Source organism: Mustela nivalis, assembly GCF_964662115.1.
Source record: "Mustela nivalis genome assembly, chromosome: 15".
NCBI lineage: Eukaryota > Metazoa > Chordata > Mammalia > Carnivora > Mustelidae > Mustela > Mustela nivalis.
The window spans coordinates 49,674,677-49,696,607 of record NC_139034.1 but is presented as its reverse complement, the minus strand read 5'-3'; the positions used below and the strand labels follow the sequence as shown (position 1 = coordinate 49,696,607).

Below are 21,931 nucleotides of genomic sequence, written 5' to 3'. Positions count from 1 at the left end.
CATGCTGGAAACTTTATTGTTCAGAGTACGCCCAACTGTGGAATAGAATTCCTGGCATTACAGTGTTTGCCATTGCAGAATATGCCTTGATAAAAAAAAAAAAAGGGGAGGGGGGGGTGAAAATAATTAAAGCAATGTACCTAAGTAAGTACTTAAATCTGATATATGAAGCTAGATTTTGAAATGCAGCAAATACGGAATCATATTTTTAAAGACCATGGAATTCATTGAAAGGCAACATAATGTTAAAGATGTTTTCTGTTGAAATATATAAAAAATTATTATAAACCCTGTATTTATGTTCTCATATTTATGGTATTTTCTTGGCTTCCTGGCTTCTTTTCTTCATTTATCAAAGTCTGTGTAGTATTCAAGCATTAAGTCTCTCTGGTCCTACATGTGCTCATCCTCATTTTAATCTCTTCCCCTCTCTCCCCCACCTCCCATCCTATTCCTGCCTGTCTTTCTTCCATTATATTACCTAATCCTTACATATAAAGAATTTCTATACTGTCTGCTTTGCTTCACAGAATCTCTTAAATATGTTTCTATAAATTTCAAAGTAGGAAGATTTTCTTCCTTACATGTCAGTACATATATTTTATCCCGCAGAAAACCTCAAAGGCTAAAATTCATCAACTGAAACAGAAACAGTCATGATGAAGCAGGAAAAAGTTTGCTACTTAATGCCATTTAACCTGAACCTATATGATGATTTAGTATGAATGACCTCCATAATTGCTATTTGAAAAACAGAGAAAAGGAAGAAGAAAAGAAAGAGGAAAAAATAATGAAGTTGGGAGCGAGGAGGGAAAGAAGAAGAAGAATGTATGCATTTGTATGTGGCCATTCAAGACTCAGAGCAAGTAGACATTCACAAGGACATATCCAGATGTTTCAAGTAGGTTCTACTATGTAGTTAAAGTATAAGAATTAAAACCAAGAGTCACAATTATGCTTTTCCCTTTCCAGAGTTTTAAAGAACATAAGTCAAAACTGTATCCATGTGTTTTCCTATTATTCTCTTACTTCTCGCATGTTTGCTAATGTATATCCAGAAAAAAAAAAATAGTTGTTTTTCTTCTATATGCCAACATTTTAAATTCTGTAGTCTCTGTCAAGAAAATAACAAATGCAGACAATTCATAATTATTCATATCCTGGTTCTTGCTGATTCTTTGACCTTCAAAAGTGACTCTTGCCAATAAAGGATCCATTTTAGTTCTGGATATTTTCACTTGAACTTTGTTCAAAGTCTGAATTGTCTTTCTCAGTTATATAATCCACTGTGGGATAGTGAACTTAACCTTATTTTATTTAACAATATTTAAAATACTGAAATAGGATAGACGACTGAGATAAAATTTCACTAAGTAGGTATATCAAATTTAAGAACATTTAAGGGGCCATCTAAGGGACTTTTGTTTCAGTGGCTATAAATGGATGGTGTTTTATTTTAAACTGTCAAGAATCTCCAGAATACCAAAACTGACGGATTGCAGCTTTTCATGTTAAATGCTTAAGGCATAGTAAGCTTTCATGTTAAAAATTGGTGTTGACCACAGGTTGTATTTCTAATCCTTTGGAGTGAGATCAAATGAAAACCATTTTCCCATGAATGTTGTAGGTGCTACAATGAAATATTTAAGATATGATTTGTTCTAAATTATGTTTTACTGCACAGAAAGCCCACTTAAAGCAGCAGCATTAAAAAAAAAAAAGAAAGAAAAAAAAATCCCTCCATGGTTCCAAGTTAGATAAATGCTGCCCAAGGGCAGGCCACATGATCAAGCTCCCCACTCTGTATAGTGTCCTAGAATAAATATGTTTGGGGTAATAAAGCATATCTCTCTATTAGTGAGTCCAAACCCGCGTCCTATATTGGACACAGTGTTCAGCATGCAAGAGAGAACATGGATTAGAAGGAAGAGATTCTGTCGGGCAGAATTCCTAAGCTGCTTCTTGCGTATTTTTCTCTCTCAGATATATTTACACTCAAGCATATTTATGGCTGCTTTTCCCCCTTTCTTTGTTAGTATTACTAGCACTTTAAACTTTGAGAAGGTCCCCATCTCTGTGGAGAAATGATGGCAGTTATTTAATGGGAGGACAGTGCTCCAGTGGAAAGGTTTACCCTCTAATGCTTTTTAAGTGGGTCTTTTGAGCTCTAAGTGAGATCTGTGCCTTGTTTTTGAGAGGAGCATATAAACTCTGCTTTGGTAAGGCATGGCTTTTTCTTTAGTTGTCTCTTGGGTGCTTCTTTCTAAACCACTGTACATGGTTTTGCTGAATCATGGAAAATAGACATTCCTCTGTAGCTAAACATCTTGTATATATTTTAAACTGAAAATTGGTAATATTAGATGAAAAATGTAAGAATCTACAACTCTGTGGCATTTGTAGATATTATATCCATGTATTTGACTGCCGTTAGTGCTGATGTGGTTGGTTTTTATTTGTTGGTTCTGTTTTGGTTTGGTTTTTGCACTGTGCCAGACACAGTGGTGAATAAAACCATAGGGTCCTCCTGAAAGGTTGTAAATTCGAAGTAATGAAAAGATTAAGGATATAACTTTGAATTTTAAGAGACTTAAACTGTGATCTTAACTTTGCCAATTATTAGTCCTGTGAAGATGGAAATGTGTTGGAAATTCTCTGAGTCTCGATGTGCTCCTGGGTAAATAATAATTACTTTTTTGGTGTTTATGTAACATAATAAAAACGAAGAGCCTAAGACACGCCTTAACTTTCAGGAAGTGTAAAATAAATATTAGTTACCAGTAGTGTTTGATGTGTGCTAAGATTCTTCTTCTTTTTTTGTTTTTTTTTAAAGATTTTATTTATTTATTTGACAGAGATCACAAGTAGATGGAGAGGCAGGCAGAGAGAGGGGGAAGCAGGCTCCCTCCTGAGCAGAGAGCCTGATTTGGGGCTTGATCTCAGGACCCTGGGATCATGACCTGAGCTGAAGGCAGAGGCTTTAACCCACTGAGCCACCCAGGTGCCCCGTGTGCTAAGATTCTAATAATAATAGCAGTTTGTACACTGACTGTGTCGGTCACAAATATTGTCGGCAAACTTTGCAGCCAACCCACAAGGGGTATATAGTTATTCTGTTTTATAGCTGAAGAACTTGGGGCTTAAGGCAAGAGTCTGAGAGAAAATTGCCCAAGCCTCATAGCTACCGCTTTGAACAAAACCTTGAACCACGTTCATGGGATGCCAAAACCCATGTGTTTTCTACTGCATTCATCCAATCCTTAATCTGAGGTTTGCACTGGTTGGAACAGCCATCCTTCCCTTTTTTCCTATTTGGAAGAAAAATGAATCATACCTTTGCCTATCTCCAAGGATGTATTCTGAAAGCAGCAAAGCAGTCAGCAAACCGCCTCATAAAAACAGCACTCTGGCTGTAGAATCGTGGAGCAGATCTTGGCCATCTACCATTAAAATAATCTCTTTCTAGAATCACCTCTTTTCTAATTTATTCCATTCCAGATCTGTGCCCTAATACATGAGGCCTCTGCATAGTTTATCTCCCCAAACAGGACATTTTGGAGACTATGCAGGCACACGAGTGGTAATTACTCTGGGCTAACAGTTAGACACCAGCCCCATCCTGGAGATGCTAAGATGTATGGTCATTCTATTTAGAAGAGTCCAAGGTTCAGATTTTCTGTTAGATTAGGAAAATGCTGAGCATAAAAGGCAGAAATATTCTTTGCCCCGATAAGCAGACACATAAACATTTCCCCTGTAAGGCCAGAGTAACGTCCCTCCTCGATCACTGCAGCTCAGCTGGTACTCAGCTCCCTGCTATGCTGTGTGATAGAGATTTCCACCTTTCTTGCTCTTTCAGACCAGAGGGAGAGGAGTAACTGGCACCTTCTTATAACATTTAAATTATCTATTTTCTGTTCAGGGGACCTTTGGATAAAAACATTTTTTTTTTTTCCCTCCCACAAGTCCTTTGGTCAGTGCCCAAATATGCACCCTATGCATTTGGGAGGAAATGTGCTGTGTAAATGGTTTGTTGTATCCCTGCTAAGGAAGAGGTATTTGTAAACTGTAATGCAAATTTTGCTATCACAGCAACCACCAGTTATTTGAAGCAGTTTCTTACTGCAACTGACATCTTAGAAATTGACTGCTAGGTTAAATCTTTTATAGAGGAATAATGAAGAGAAGTATAGAGATAAACGGAGTGTTCAGTAGGTGACTGAACCCAGGGGTGGGGGAGAAAGAAAGAAAGTAGAGCAAGTAGAAAGGTAACATGGTATGGTTATTACGATTTCCCTCAGATTTTACTGAGTTTTAGAGTCAGTTTAGAATCAGAGAATTTGCTGAAATTGGTTGTCCATCTTTACCAGGTATTTCTGATACCGGTGATAGGTGATGTCTTTTAAAATAATGTTTTTGTTACAGATACAGCGTTTAAATAACAAGCAAGCTATAAATAAAGGGAAAGAGAGTGGACTATAAATCTGGTTTTGTAGTATTGTAGTTATAAGCAGGAATGTTTAAATTATAGGCCTTAAAATTCACATAAAAGTCATAATTGATAGAACATATGTCTTAATCTGATAGCAACTTAAGTCAAAGTAGAAAGGCAGGAAAAGGTTATTTACATGCAAGTAGGGATATCTAAAAATTCTTTAATTTCCTCCCCCCCAAAAATCCTTATTAAAACAGCATAGGCCAATTATAAAGCTTACAATTACATAGTGAATTTCAAGGATGTATTTAAGTTGAATGAGTCTTGCCCTCACCCATAACTCCAGTTACTCTCTTTTCCTTCCCTCTACTCCCCCCCCCTTTTTTTTTGCTTGCTTCATTCATTATTTCATTTTATTTATTCACAGTTCTGAGATAACCAATTTATTTCTGAACCTGATTTCCTTAGAAGACTCTTACTCCCACTTCTTCTTTATTAGCTTTCTATATAGTGACACAACTGCATTTCCATTTTTAGGCTCCTCCCTCGCTTCTTATTAGTTCTACTTTTCAGAAGTTCTGGCAATAAAATCCTAAGCGTCTTTTCATAGAAGTATTGGACTCTGCTCATCTAAAATTCCTGCCCGACTACAGCTCCTTTTCTTTATTATTTAAAATATGAGCAGTTCATGTCTTCTGAGGATTCCTATCACTTACACATAAACAAGCACCAGTTTTTCCTTATTTATCCGAATTAAGCCAGGAGGAAGCGGTGCCTCTATTTATTTCTACTTTCTGTGAGATAAAATTGACTTCGAGGCAAGTCTTAAATTTTATCAGATATTCTACTTTTAGATAGTGGAGCCGTCTAGCAGTTTTCATGATAGTTAATGTACCCATAAACACTGCCAGCTACACACTGAATTAGAAAAAGCATTTTCCATGTTGCAGGCTTTTCCTAAACTATCTGCATTTATTTTTCTTGCTTCAATCAATTGTTCTTTTCAAATCCTTGTCTGAAGAACAGAGTTGTACCTCCCGGCAGCTTTCGTCTATTCATTTTGCTCCAACTTTTCCTCCCATTGCCACAGGCCAGTGGTTATCAGAGTTATCCCCAAACCTGGGAACTCCCAGGTTTCTGAAAGATCAGGACTGTTTTGTTAGTAATACTAAGACAGTCTGCATTTTCCACCATCATTCTCTCACATGGTGAGGAGGTTGCCAAAGATTTTATTTCATGTGTGATGGCTTTATTGCTCTGATCACTAATGGAGTACGTGCTTGGTATTCCTATGTTTTGAATGTTTCTAATTTCTAATATGGTAAATATTGATAATTATACCTCACAGCAACAGAAGCTCATTAGGGTCCTCAGTGCCATTTAAGAGCGTACGGATCTCCTGAGACCGAATGATTTGAGAAGGAACCAATCAGTCTAATCAGGGGTAGTGATTTACCCAGTCACAATGATAACTGTAAAGATACAAATAATTTGTGTAATGCTGGGAGTATGTTTTGCTTACTTCTCATACTTGGTGAAGTTGTGATTGTACCCCTTAAGGTGAAGTGGTTTACCAGCCTTTTCTGTGATAGTTTCTGTTAAGAGCATTTTTCTGTTGTTTTGTTTTCTAATACACTTGCTATATCTCTGAAAGTCTTTTAGCCCGAGGACAGTGTGCTTTATTTGTTAAACGATATTTAGAGAAAGAGACATTCATATTTATTTCATGAAGCGGTATTAGTAGTAAGTAGTATGATTTCAGTCAGCTGCCATCACCTTTTGATAAGAATAAATAACTGGCATTTGGAAAGATGATTTAAGACACATAAGGGCATAATGTAGGTTAACTTTTCCTTATTATCTCTGACCTTATCGTACCCATGTGACAAATAACTTTTATTTTTCATTGTTTACCATTAAGGGTCCATATTATTTCAGTTTAAAATACTGAGAAACAGAGGTTTTCAGCAGAGGTAAATTTAACGTATTACACATTTAAGTGGCATGTCAGCATTAATAAGCATCTGAATTTATAGCAAAATTAATAGTGACATCTCTGCTGCATCCGTTAAGTTGATTTAATAAATCAAAGATCCAGGTCAATCAACAATCAGATTGTGATCATTATGGCTTCAAAGTCTTAAGTAGGAAGATGGATGTAAATCTTTAATCTAAACTATATTGGCATTTACTTTATGTAAACAGTAATAATATAATGATAATAACATAGATATTGGGTATGTTACTGAACTAGTTTTTATATAAGTTTTTAAATCAAGTGTTTCTCTTGGTCAAGAAATATATGCAAATAAAATAAATCAGATTTTTCTGAACCATAAAGATGTTTCTTGTTTACTTAATAAGACTTCGGTTATACTCAGTTTCTAAGTTGACTTAATGACAGTTTAATGATGTCACCAAGGCCTGAATGTTTTCTGTTACTCTACTATGTCACCTTTTTGTTTTCCTTTCATTGGTTTCAATATGGTTGTACTAGATTCAAATTTCACATATTAACTCTGTCTTCTAAGGCAGAAAGGAGTCTGTGCTAAAGATTTGACTTATTTATTAATTAATTTTTAAAACAAAAAGGATAGGTTTTCTCAGAAACCCTCCAGGAGACTTTTCTTAATGTGTTCCTGCCCAGGAGGACAGTGTCATATGGCCATCCCCTAGGGAAAGCAAAGGTTGGAAAGTGAGTATCAGGTGGAAACTAACATTTGAATAACTGGTCTCTGTCTCTCAGTCACTTTCTAGGCTGGGTGTACTGACATTCTGAGAAATATACTAGTTCTCTTAGGAATGGAGGGGGTTATTCCCTTTGAATAGGAAACTAACAGCTTTTGCCACAACTGATAGGTGATAAAAAACCGGGATTTGCACAGGATGCTCAGAAACCCAGAGGGTTAGGAAGCCCTGTGTTGGTAGCTGGGGGAGGCACACTGGGAGTGGGATTAAGTGATCCAAATCTAGAAGGCACAGTAAGAGCTGGCCAGATAAAGTCATGTGGAAATGCAAATGGAATGATATTATCCAAGGCTTTAAGAGTTATGAAAAATATGAAGTGATCTCGATAAGGAAGAGGAGTTTTTCATTCTACAAATTATATTTATTAGAAGGCATTGCTATGCATGTCTCTTCACCCTTTCATGGGTATGTTTCAAGACACAAGCAGTGCTAGGGTTAAACCAGTAGGATGCATGTCCACATAGTCATAGCATTGCACTAGATCAGTGAGATACTTTCAACACCCATGATTTCCCTACATGTGTGAGGAAGCCATGTCTTTTTTTTTTTTTTTTTTTTTTTTTTTCTGTTAGTCCTTCAAAGAATTCCCTGTTGCATTCAGTCCTCCACTGGAATTCCTTATTACAGTCTGTTAGATTGCATTAACAGTCCCTTGTGAAGTCTTCTTACCTGCTAAAGCACAAAAGAATTGAAATCACTGAGCAAAGAGGCCTGGGACCCATTGGCTTGGCTTTTTTTGTTTTTCCTCTAATACTAGACTCTCAAGCTGAGCAGCTGAAATCAGACACCTACTTTTCATGGTATTTGCTTTATAATGATTGTTAAGACTGTGCTTTTTCCACACAAATTTACTTGAGATTCAGTCAATTACCTGCCAAGTCCTTCAGCACTCTTATAGTCCCATTTGATTATGGGTTTACCTGGAGAATAGATATTCCATGAATTTGCTTCCAGGGCAGGTGGAAGCCCGATAATTGTGACTGGGCTGTTTCTGTCACCCTTGCTAGTCATTATGGCAAATACAAATTTATAACTTGTCTGGATATAGAATGACTCTTTTCAATAAGGACAGCATAACTAGAGAGCAACTACTATGAACAAGTAATTGATGGTCATATTTTTGCCTTTAGGAATTTATTGTAAAGAAGTGACCTGTTATTTACACATTACCTTGGATTAAGATTTACTTGTAAAGATTTTTTTTAAAGATTTTATTTATTTATTTGTCAGAAAGAAAGAGCACAAGCAGAGAGAATGGCAGGAAGAGGGAGAAGCAGGCTCCCCACTGAGCAAGGGTTCGATGTGGAACTCGATTCCAGGACCCTGGGAACATGACTTGAGCCAAAGGCAGAGGCTTAACCAACTGAGTCACCCAGACATCCCAATTTACTTGTAAAGATGTAAAAAGTATCTTTTTTTTTTTTCTTTACTGCTTGACTAATAAATAGTGCCTCCTTGCGTAGGACTGATGCTCATCGTATATATCAGGAGGTTCCATCCTGGCATTGTTAAGCAAAGCTATACCATGAGAGACATGTATTTTTAGCGATGACCTATGACAGTGGGTACTGAAAGGGTCCGTAGACAAAAGGACGAGACTGATACAAAGCGAAGGTCAAGCAAAGCTTTATTTTGTGCCAAGCATCGAGAATCAAACTGACTGGCCAGGGTCTCTTGCAAAGAGGCGACCCCTCCCAGTCTCACAGACTAACTTTTATAGAGTAAAGGCCATGTGGTTGAGCCTGGCCACACACAGGTGGCCAATTGAATTACAATTCACCCTTTGATAGTTATTTAATTCAGCCTATGACCTTGGCTGGAATCCGCGCCTTTGTCTGGCGCCTGATAAGCAGGGCTCACACTCCTTGGCAGGTAATAAGTGTGCTTTCCCTTGATTGGACGTTTCCACCTGGCCTGGCTCATCCTTGGTGGGTAGGGAGGTAATACATGCGCTTTTACTGATTGGACGTTTCCACCTGGCCGGACACGTCCTTGTATGTGGGCTCCGTTATCAGGGGCTGGTCAGTCATATTTTACCAGTTCTGTTTCTAAGCGCTTTTCTCTTGGGGGAAGGGGCAGGTTCAATCTAAGTTTACTGCATAAACAACAAAATGGCTCACTCTGGCTAAGTAGGCCCTTACAGGTACTTCCTCCAGTGATAGGATAGGAACAGGCTGCATTGATCTGAAATGATTTCAGGGTGTGAGTGAGTACAGAAGCCCTTGAGCTCTTAGAGGATTAGCCATGATGTTGGACTGCCCTAGGGATAACTTTGCTTAATGAACCCCAGCTTTTTTCTCTAACATTGAACTGGGAAGTCAGAAAACTTAAAAAAACAAAAAGACAAATTATAACCAAGGGCCTAATGTTCACTTTTTTTCATTTAAAACAAATTAATTTGTGCATATGATAATATCAAATGTATTTTCCTATTTACTTACACTGACCCTCCCATCCCGAGTCCAAAGAAATATCAGTAATATCACCAAATCTCGTTTCCCAGCTTCCACTTTTAAGCATTACCAAAAGAAAAGGAGAGAAATCTTTACTCTTGTCTAAACCACTTGAACATCAAAAATAAACTTCTGACAAGAGAGAGAAAGATGCAGGCCTACCCCGGAAATACACACCTTTCAGAAGTTTGTTTCCAGCACAGAAAATGGCATCGTCTCTCCTTGAGTGAGCTTCTGGTTATGCCCAGCTCAGATCAGTGGAAGACCATAGGTAGAAACCTAGGCTGATTATTCAGGAGAGAGAAATAGTTGAACATGATGGTGTCAGGCTGTATTCTCAGAGCCTTCAAGTGCATGTTCATTTATACTTCACTATAGCTCTATAGGACAGGGATTATAATTCTCACTAATCATAAATTAAAAAAACAACAACAACAACAACAACAGTGAAGCTCTGAATAGAGTAATAATTTGTCCAGAATCCCTTATTTGCATGTGGTTGTACCAGGATTCAATTACAGGTGTGCCTAATTCCATGTTTTTCCCACCGCATAGCTCAGTAAAAAGCTACTGTCTTAATGAGTGGTGAGATGAGTATTGCCTTATCCCTTGGCAGCATAATCAATAACTCTCACAGCATGCAATTAAAAATTATTTTGTCCAGGTGGATGGTGTGGTGTCTGCAAACTACATGTCACTTTCATTATTTGTTTTGCTTTGTTTTTGTAAGTTCTTTTGTGTTTAGTGGATGGAAATCACATTCTCATTTGCTATAAAAATTATTCTCAAAGATTTCAATAAATATTAGCTATGGTTTGGTGATTAACATATGCTTTGGTCTTAGTTTTAAAACTTTCTTAGTAGGTACTAAAATGTTATTTCCTTATATATTTAACATTTTATGTAACCAGAATTCAATTTAAAATTCACTTAAATGGGATCCATAAACTTTCCTATGTTCTTCTTTCACATTCAATGAGGATACCTCGGTTTTACATATTTGTGAAAATCAACAAAAGGGAAAGGAAAATCTAATGCAGATTTAGATGGTTTTAAATAGAAAGACCAAGTCCTAAGTAAATCAAAAATACCTTTGAGTGTTCAAGTTCTTTTGTGCTCTTCACTTGTATAAACCTAAGCCCAAGGATCTTTTACTTATAAAATGAAGTCATAATCATTCCAGCAGTAGAATTTGCAAGTGCATTTATTGAGTGCACTTAAAATAATTTAAGAAATATCGACCAAAACCATTCTGTACTTTCTGCTGAAAATTTATCCTTAATTTATATATTTCATCTAATCTTACAGAGTTACTTTCTTACTGCTTATACTCCTCACTCTAGATTTTTTTTTTAATTTTTTATTTTTTATAAACATACATTTTTATCCCCAGGGGTACAGGTCTGTGAATCAGCAGGTTTACACGCTTCACAGCACTCACCAAAGATTTTTATTTAAAGCATGGGATATGGCATGTGGTGGTATCATTTCTTCCAATCCTAATTCTGCCTATTTTGTATTTTATAACATTGGGAAAATCATAACTTTTTGGACTCTCAGTGTTCTATTTTATAAAATAAAGCTCAGAGTATTTTTCAGTTTTGAATAACTAGGATTGTGTGATATTAAATATTACTATTATTAATTCTATACCTAGATTTTATCTCATTTTTCTTTTCTAAAAAATTGATTATTTCACAAATTTATTATTTAACTATACAAAGCTTGCTATAAGCTCTATCAGTTATTTTACACCAAGAAATTTTGTTATGAGGCATTCATATTGAGAAGCTTGGTGTCAGTATCTTCCTCTTACATAGAGAATAAAACAAAATGCTTAGAAAAGGAAAATTAGTTCAATATTAGTACAGAACTGTTCAGCCAGTCAGTGATAACAAGGAAGCATATAGAGCAGAGCTTCACAAAGATATTTTTAAAAAATTAGTAACAATCTATTAATGATTTGCTATTACTGTGTTTATTTATTTTTTTTTAAAGATTTTATTTATTTGTCAGAGAGAGCGAGCACAGGCAGACAGAGTGGAAGGCAGAGTCAGAGGGAGAAGCAGGCTCCCTGCGGAGCAAGGAGCCCGATGTGGGACTCGATCCCAGGACGCTGGGATCACGACCTGAGCCGAAGGCAGCTGCTTAACCAACTGAGCCACCCAGGCATCCCTATTACTGTGTTTAGAAACAGGACTGGATACTCCTTTAATATACTTCAGTCAATGATTACATGGTATCAACCCCTGTTACCTTCTCGGAGTTAAGACATTTCCTAAATTGAAAGTGTGTTTATGATTCAAGAGGTGTGAGCATACATTTTGCTCATATGCTTAAATCATTGATCCACCAAATGATTTTGGTTTTCTTATCAGGCAAACAGAAGAGCCTGCTGTACAGTGTTCCCTGCTATCAGTAACATTTACCTTTTTAAACAGAAACGGTAATTCTTATTCTAGATTTTACTAAAATCTATTCTTCATGACCTACCCATCTCTTCTTTTTCCCATCTCAGTGTATTAATATTTCTTCCTCATTTATTTTTCTCAGGCTTGGGCCTATATCACTTATGTTCCTTTGTTGACTTCCGAATTCAGAGTCTACAGTCATCTACTCAACTGAAAGCTATTATGTGCCAAGCCCCATGGTGCCCATGATGAACATTTCCTTCCTTCCTTCCTTCTTTCCTTCCTTCCTTCCTTCCTTCCTTCCTTTCTACCTAATTTTAAGATTTTATTTATTTATTAGAGAGAGAGAGAGAGTGAGCACAAGTGGAGGAGGAGGGATGGGCAGAGGGAAAGGGAGAAGCAGCCCCTCCACCAAGTAGGGTGTCCATTGCAGGCCCATTCCCAGGATCTGGAGATCATAACCTGAGCTGAAGGCAGATGCTTAACTGAGCCACCCAGGTGCCCCCATGATGGACATTTTCATACACATGATTTTATTTATGACTTATAACAGTTATTATGAATAAAAAGGTCCCCATCCATGTCTATGGATTTAGTATGTGGCAAGGCAAGAAGTTAAACTGAGATTCTTCCAGTTCCAATCTAGTGTCCTTCCATGATAGCAGAGCTGCCTCCAGACCCACAGATATTTATTTGTTTGTTTCTTTGTTCATTCATTCATTCATTTAGGATCATGGATAGGAAACAGACATTACAGATTGTAATGGCTGGTGCTGATAAGTATTTATGACATTTGGGATCATTGTTAGGGTCACAGTGAATGGTAGTTAAATTTTGTGTAAAGTAAGCCATAACTCAGATCTACGGCACGGGTTCATTACATGTTCTGTCAAGCCAGTTCATCACATGTCCTAAAGAAGTATTAGGCTCTTGGGAATAAATATGTGAATAAGACAAAATTCTTGTCTTTGAAGAACTTACTTTTTAGTAAAATGATTACCTGTGAAGGGGGAGTTCTCCCTGGATGGCCCCTCTAATATTGTGATATTCCATGAGAGACAGGAAGTGCTTGGCATGTGACTTTGCTCAAGTTCTCAGGGTGATTCTGATACTTAACATTCCTTTTCTTAACTGCTCCTCTCTCTTATACTAGTTTATACCCTTAAACATGTTAGGTGCATACTATAACACAAACTTAACCCCTACCCATACTTTCTTCAAATATTTCTGTTTATATATGGCTTCCTCAATAGATTTAAATCTTCTTTGAGAAAAGAAATTATATTTATTTTTGTCCTCATTTCACAATGTGTACTTGAGTCAGACTATACTAGAAGAATGTTTTTCACTTGGTAGAAAATTTTTAAAATATTTGGCAGATAAAAAGCTCATAGTGTAATGAGATTCTAGAGTTAACATAAATACATCAAGGAAAATACAAAAGTATTTCTTTTAGTGTATAAATTTTTACCTCCTATTTTCTTCCATAATGATCAAGTGCCTAATGACTTTTTGGTTTAAGGAGGAGAGTTATTTTGCTAATATAGAATAGTTTTCTCATTATGTGAGTATCTTCTCTGGGTACTATATAAGTTCAGTCCTATTTATTTCAAACTTTCTATCGATTTAATTTTTAATAGAGTCACTCTATAGGGGAATATCAGATTCTTGAAAACACCCACCAACAACCCACAAGAATATCCATCAAGGTGTTCTGAATGGAAAGACTAATAAAATATCCTTAACCTTTCCCCATCCATTAAGCCCTAACACTGAGATTTAGAGTTTTATTCATTCAATGTTTCATTTGATTTGAAGTTTTTCTCATATATGAGCATTAATATCATGTTTAGATTTTTTAAGATGTAAAACTGTACAAATAAGCAAATGCACAGAAAGGACATTGTGTATGACCAACATTGTTTTGAAAGAATATTCCCCTGAACGCTGCCACTTTTGGAATTCCCCTCTTATTAAGAGACCAGCAGAGTTACTTAAATATATATGCCCATGCTTTGATCATTGACATACAATAATTCAACTTTATTCCCTATATTTTATTCAGTATAGAATAGTCTCCTTTTATCTGCTTGCTGTCAGACAGCTACATTTATTTAAAAGTAACTGTTCTGTGTCCTCTGCTATATGTAATTGTCCTTTTTATTCACTTAAAAAGTAGTATGTATTCATTAAGGAAACATCATCATCTGTTCCACTCCTTTTTCTGCTCCATTTCTCAAACTTGTATATTAATTAGAACATTTTGTATTTAAATCAAACATCAAGTTAGAAAAAGGGCAGTTGACATTGTAAAGATGATGGCCCCTTAATGTATTTTAAATGAGATAGAGGTTTAAAAAATTCTCAGTCTTTTTCAATAGTCTGCAAAGAAGATGTGAATGCAAATATGCCCAAGCCACCAATAAATAAGCATACTTAATTCTGCTATGGCCAAATGTTTATGTTGTTGTAGTTTTTTATGTAATTGATTATGGCGGGCCATTACGGAAAAGACCACAAAACATGGAACTATTTATTAGTCCCAATCTTAAGTGAGGCTTTCTTCTCCTCCCCATCCCAAGCAAACAGGTAGACCTATAAGTAAGCACCATATAAATAAACACTAACTGCTTTCTGGAAGCAATAGGAGTTGTAAATTCTAATGGAAGGAAATCTGGGTGCTGATGGTTCTTAAAGTAAAGTAACTTCCTATATACATCACCAAAAAGGATTTGTTTCACCGCAGTGCTATAGAAGGTAGACTTCCCAGTTTATCTTTTAGGCCAATGACTCGTGAAAACCTAGGAGAGTTTGCCGCCGCCGTCAGTATCAGATCTTCATCGTCCTGTCTGGATTATCCTAAGAGTTTCCTTACTAGACTCTCTCCCACTAGTCCCAGCCCACCGAGTCACCTTCCACCTTTCTACCAGAAGAAAAGTGAAAGTGTTTTACTTTTCAGCTTTATATCCTTGTATTTCTCCTATCACCCACAGGATAGTATCAAATGTCTTAGCATTGAACTGGTTATCCCCTAACAAACTCTAGATTTGTCTCTTGCCTCACCTGCTCCCTTTTCTGTTACTCAGCTAATATTTCCTAACTACCCCGTAGACCCAGGGATAAATGGTCCTCAGTCCTGCCTTCAATAACTTACAGTGTACTCATCATTTAAAAGTTACCTCAAGAGTCACCTCTGGAAACACATCTTGCCGTCTTCAGTTAACGTGGATCCTTCTCCACAATACCTACCCACAGTTTTGTAATTCTAGAATAATTTATGCATATTTGTTTTGCACATTTATTCATGTGACTTATGCATAATATACCTTTAAAGCTATTCACTCATTTAATAAATATTTATTTAGCATAAATTATGTATAAATGACTGGTCATTGCCAAAAGCCACTTTGGATTCCTGCCGTCCTTCTCGAGTGGCATGAATCTCTCATGCTTGTCAATGTGCCTATACTTTACACTATTTTCAATGTTGCTGGGTTTCTGTTCCCCAGCACACATTAGCTCCATCTTCCTCTTTGACAGCTCCTCTCCCTGCAGAGTTTCAAAGACACTGTGCCAACTCAGCTTTTTGCATAAAAGGAGTTAGTGATGGTGCTGTGTCCATGGTTGTATTCACAAGTCGTCTTTTTCTCCCATTCTTACAACATAAATCATTACTTGTCTGAGTGGACTTGCAAACATGAAGTGCCATCTACATTTTAAATTTTCTATTGTTGGTGTGCAGATACTTTTTTAGAAGAAGAAAATTTTAGATTTAGTGTTTTAAACACCAACAAATGAGAATTTCATCATTTTAACGCTGGAAGGAAATTTGCACTTGGAACAATCAAGCCCAAACTGTCCAAGAGCTCAACTCAAGGTCCTGCAACAAGTCAAATGAGGCATACAGAAAACAATAAAAGGGAAAGTATAGAGCAATGTTTCAGTTTGCATCGAAAGAACATCCAAGATTTAAATAAGTTATCAGTATTATAAATGTTGCTTACATAACAAATGAATCAATTACTCCTCATCCCGTGAATTTTTGAAGTCTGGCTTTAGGAAAGAAGCAATGCCCATATATTTCCCCTACTCTGCTCCTTTGAAAAGAAGAATAGTATGTTGCCTGTGGAGATAGGAAGGCTTCTCCTAGCTCCCTCGTTGGAGGGGCAATTCAGACACAGAGATGAGACCTTCAGAGCATTTTTTATGTAACTTAACCTGAAGTAAGTGTGGGCTAATTTTATCACCATAATATATGAAAGTATGCAATTCAAACCCAGAAGTGTAGACTGTCAAGGACAATATGTTTAACCCACTGACCCATCTCTGCTTCACTTTGTGCTATGCAGACTTTAAAGTTTTCATTCCCAAAGGCAAACAACTCTGTTTTAAATGTAAAGAATAACAGAAAATTGCACTGCAAACAGACTGAGAGTAACAGCTTAAGGAATAAAGAATTTGTTGTGAGAGAAAACAATACATGGTATTATTACTACTTTTAATTTAGTGAGTGCTAAAATGCTTTTGGAATTTATTGTAAAATATTCAACCTGAATTATATATCCAACCAACCATATAAAAATTTCTGAAATTAATTTAATAAATATTTTAAAAATGATGAGATACCTGAGTAATTTCTGAAAATACCATGAATTGTAATCCTGTTGTGTTGTAACTTTTTCATCCATCACCAAAATATACATATTTAATACTCTTATCTTAGGTATATGTCTTAATTGACTTAGTAAATTATTTCCTCAAATTATTAGCTGAAATAATTGTGCTAAACTTGGAAAAATATATTTTCTCCAGTGACTTCCAAATCTTAATATTTACAATTAAGTTTCATTTGACAAATTTATTTATTTACTTTCATTTCCAGGTGGCAGATTTATTTATTTATTTTTTCATTTGACGAATTTATATTTGATACCTACAGTATGTCATGTAATACTGAAGTTATGCAAACTAGCAAGCCAAAATTCCCTGTTCTCAATGATTCAAAATTTGTCTCTAATTCCTAGTTTCATAGAGCAGTAGGTTTTGGAAAGGTTTCAAGTGTGTCACTTGATATATAGTTTCACCCTTACAGAAATTACCATGTAAACTAAAAAGGAAAAAAAAAAAACAAAAAACAAAAAACCTTACGTATATGTATATATGTGTGTGACTGTATGTACGTGTGTGTATGTAAGTATATATAAAGAGTTTGAGGTATATTTTTACTATAAATTGTACATCAGATTCATTTTGAGCAACTTGATTACATCTGAGGGTAGATTGGACATAGATCGTTTTCATGGCTGCCGTAAACTGAACCCTCTAAACTGAATACATGATAAATTCCTTCTCTAAGACTCCTACAATATGAGCTACCTTTGAGTTGTTCATTCATTTATGAAAGTTTAGGTTTGGTTCTCTGAATTGGGGGAAAAATTGCAATTCATGATACCAAGAAATGAGCATAGACTTCTTGCCATGCAACATTGAATTTGTGAATCTAACCTGAATATATAATGTGAGTTTCCTAAATTCGTTGGCAAGTTCCTCTTTTATGAAATCACTGAAGCTCAAGGCTCTATTAGATACACTTGTTGACACTTCGGTGCCTTAAAAATGTACCTGTTCACTGAAGAAAATGATAAAACAGACAGAGCATTTGTAGAGTTTAACAGTGTTTGGAGCCTCCTAGTTACATTGTACAACTTTCATTAGGAACTTTCAAGACATTGACATGAAGAATATCTTTATAATTGCATAGCTTGTCAACAGACAGTATTTATGCAGGACCTAAAATCTTAAATAGATTCTGATCACTGACTGTAGAGCAACTCTCGCTCGTAAAATTGTTGATTGTTTTGGATTATTTTTTTGAAATTTTACTGATGACAGTTTATTTTGTATTACAACATTCTACTGATCTAAGATAAAAAGTAATGAATGATTTATGGATCAGTGTTAAAATAAGGGATGATACTGGTAATTTTATATATTATACACTGCTTTCCAGTGACTGTGTCAGTAAAACACAAAGATGTCATTTGAGTTATTTTCTCAAAGAGCTGTAAATTAAAAACTGTGGTTCCTCATAATAAATAGCATGCTGGATTGAGATAGAGGGCAGAGATAGGAGAAACACCCTGGTGTTCTTTACTCTCCACTTAATTGAGATGAACACTAGTTTAAGTTTAAGCAACAGTATGAGAAGCTTTGAAATAAAATCCGAAGAAAAGCAGCTCTAGGTATAAAGTAAATGGAAGTGTGAAAGGTTGATGACTTTGGAAGCTAGTCCCACTTCTCCATAGTAGTAGTTTCTGTGCTCATCATATAGAGCCGTCCATTTCCTAGCATGTGACAGTGGGATGCTAGAAAATAAAAATCATAGAAAAGAAAGCAATGTTGTGCATGGGATGGTCTTGCCCAGATTTTTAGAAAACAAACAGATCTCCCATTTTGTTTCTGGTTGTTGTCTCCCCAGGAATTATTATTCACTCAGGAGATCTGCTAGAGGAAGCAATCTAATCATAAGGTCACAGGGTGACTTCTATTTTTGGGTCATAATGAAAAAAAAAAGATACAGGGTCAAAGAGAAATCAATGGCCCCAATTGATTTCTCATATCAGAGATAACACAGATGTAGTCTATCATGTTTGCATTTGTCCACAGTTTAAGAACAGAGAGGATTAACTCCTATCATTTGGGTAAATATATTCTCCTTTGAATCAGCATTTCAAAACATAGGTTAAGTGCATTTTAGAGATTATCAACCAGGTTTTCTTTCCAATGGAAAATTATGTAAATATTGTTATTTAGATGTGGTTCAGAGCCCAGATGTTATATCTTTATCTGTTTGTCCCTGTTTATGTCACTCTGTCTCTCTCTCTCTGATTATGAAAAATATGTGACTACGAAAAGAAAAATGTGTGTGTGTGGCAGCATGTGTGTGTGTTTGGTGGAGGGGAGGAGCACCTTATTCCAGCAAAGACAACAAGGTGATAGCATTTTCATTAAAATAGACATGTATACTGTATAAAATGCTATGCAAACATTATAAAAAAAAACATTTTAGTTAAGGAAAGATCAGTATCTGGAAAGAACTTTCATGACTAAAGTCATTGACTACATTTTTGAGTCTGCATGAATCTGGAAGATTAACTTCTAACAGGCAAAAAAAAAAAAAATTCAATATGGCTCTGCTTATCTGATATTACATTTAATCCCCTCTAACTAGTCAAGGGAATTGAAGTCTCTTTACCAGCTAACTTTGAGCCACCTGAGAGCCCATACAGACATCAAGCTTTTAAGCCTCTTTGGCACCTGTTTTCATTGACAGAGGGAGAAGCTGTTGAAATGAATTTATATACCATTAGAATTTATGTTTAAATCTCAAAGCCATTTGGTACAAATACTGTCTTTGGAGGCTCTAGAAAATTAAACAACCTTTTGAGAACTGTTGTAATTTCAAATGGTCATCCTTAATCTTTAACTCAGAACTTGATTTATGTGTAATGGCAGAACATATTGGTTTATGTGTTTTTAGAAATCACTTGTCATGAACCAATTCCTGTGTGCATCCCACAGAGAGAAAAGGTCACATTTCTTTAATGATCTTGCACATTGGATTCAACCATTTTTGAAACAGAGTTTGAGAAATGGGAAGAAGGTGAATGTTGAGAGATAGAAGATGATAAATGGGCCCTGGGATGGTACTTTAAAATACATTACATAGTTAAATATTAGGTGCTGAAATTTGAAGTGACCAACTTCTTAACCCTGTGATTTTATTGATAAAATAAGGAAAGTTTCCTTCTTGCATGATTTTCTCTTACTACAGTGATTTTACAAATGCATGTTGTAAGAGTGTGAAGAAACAGGATAAGAACATAGGAAAGACAAAATGAGATTGCACACGTGATATAAAGGAAAATGGAGCATTGTCATCTATTGTAGAAAAATATAAAACATGTCTAATTCAGAATAATTACATTAGTTGTTACTAATTTCATTTCTTAGAAATGTGATCCACATGTACATGTAGGCTTTACTCTCTGAGAAGCTACATCATTACATATTTATGAAGATTGGCATTTTTTCCAAGATACATACTTGTTTGTGAAAACATATCTTGGTTAGCAGGATTTTGAAACAAGTGTTCGTGATATTCACCAGTATAAATAGCAGTATCATATAAAATAGAATTGTCTGCTCACAGTTTACAATGAACATTTAAAACTATTTTTAATTGCTGTGAAGTGTGTAAACCTGGTGATTCACAGACCTGTACCCCTGGGGATAAAAATATATGTTTATAAAAAATAAAAAATTATATATAAAAAAAAGAATGCTGACACAGAGATTTAAAAAAAACTATTTTTAATTTATTTTTGTAAATATTCAATCACAAGTCTTGGATAAAAGGCATGAACATTTTTCTTTTAATTTTTAAAAAAAGTTGCCAGCAGTAAGTGATGGGAACTTCTCACAGTCAAAAATAAAAAACTTCAAATCTTCCAAAGCACCACATATAACCAATTAAACATTACTGAAAAATCGTATAAAGTGGTCATAGTGGAGAGTAGAAGGAAAAAAACACTTGATAAAATCATAAATACTACATTGACTGTCTGAACCTTGGTAACAGTCACTGTGAAATCTATTTTAATCCATTAATGAGAAAGCTAAAATCGGTTCACTGAAGGTGAAATCATTATCCAATATAGACTAATTCCATTTCCAGTGAGTAGGGAGTATAATTCTTATGAGTGTAAATATAGTCATATCATCTCATAGTTTCATAAATATAAATGATATATCTACCATTCCTTTTAGTCTAGAAGAGTTCATTCTGTTGGCAAGCACAATTATTTAAAGGAAATAAATATTTACTTTGAGTGGTCATGGATAAAAATTGAGACAACTATAAATTAATGATATTCCCTGATAGAAGGCTCTTTGAAAATATGTTTACAATCACCACCCTGTCCTTAGACATGTATTCCAGGGAATTTGACTGGTATCCAGATAATAGCAGACCAATTTAAAAAAACTGCCCAATATCAGCCTGAGGGAAAGAGCCCTATTTATATCTATTTAATTCATTCAATTATTTTTTTATTTGTGAAATAATTGTTACCGTGCGCGTAGTAGGATATGGAGTCAGACATGAATGAAGCAGAAGGCTATCTTTGAGAAATTTCCAGTGAAAATTACAAAGTAATAATTGCAGAAAAGAAGGTTTTGTCAGCAAACCTACCCAGAGAGCTCAGGGGAGGAGGCAGCAAGCTCTTTGTAATGTTATAGGAAATTTCACACTAGAAATAACTTTTGAGATACATTTGAAGGATGAGTAGAAATCAATTGAAAGGTGGGGACTTTCATTGCTTTAATTGGTTGGCTGGAGAAGAGAGTCTTGTAATTGGTAATAGTGTACAGCCAGGAGGAAAAAAAAAAAAAAAAAAAAGGTAAAATAATGCTTTGTATCTGAGGGGTTTTTGCTTGTTTATTTTTGTGTGTGTGTGTGTGTGTGTAAGAATATATTCATGAGGACTATTTCTCCAAGATAGTGTGTTATCTTCAAAGTGCAGAATGATAAATAGTAATTCCAATACTGAGTATTAATTACAGAGTTGATTTTTGTTTCTCAGGGGACTATTAAATTGACAAGTTATGATTTTCTTGGAGAATGTAAAGCATTCAAGAATTATTAAAACTGTAAATATAACTATTATGCCATTACTGTGTGAATTAAAGAACAGAGAAACTGTGACATCATGTAGCAAAGCTGATGTTCAGTGATAGAGCTTAATGACTTGGCCTACTTGACATATCTCTGTCTGGTGTTTTGTTCCCAATAAATTAATGTTAATATGAATAGATAATGTTGC

General features: G+C 35.5%; 1 protein-coding gene across 7 annotated transcripts in view; it reads left to right on the top strand.

The window, feature by feature from the left end:
- The window catches only part of PCDH9 (protocadherin 9), an 827,735-nt gene that overhangs the window by 721,170 nt on the left and 84,634 nt on the right, over positions 1 to 21,931 (top strand). Inside the window, exon 5 of one of the 7 annotated variants that reach the window (XM_082701262.1) lies at positions 757 to 908. The exons of the other annotated variants lie outside the window; for them this stretch is intronic. Coding sequence (XP_082557388.1) covers positions 757 to 791 — 35 coding nt within the window. The 3' untranslated portion in view covers positions 792 to 908. Of the gene's footprint in view, positions 1 to 756; positions 909 to 21,931 lie in introns of those variants that run through there. 7 annotated transcript variants of the gene reach the window in all.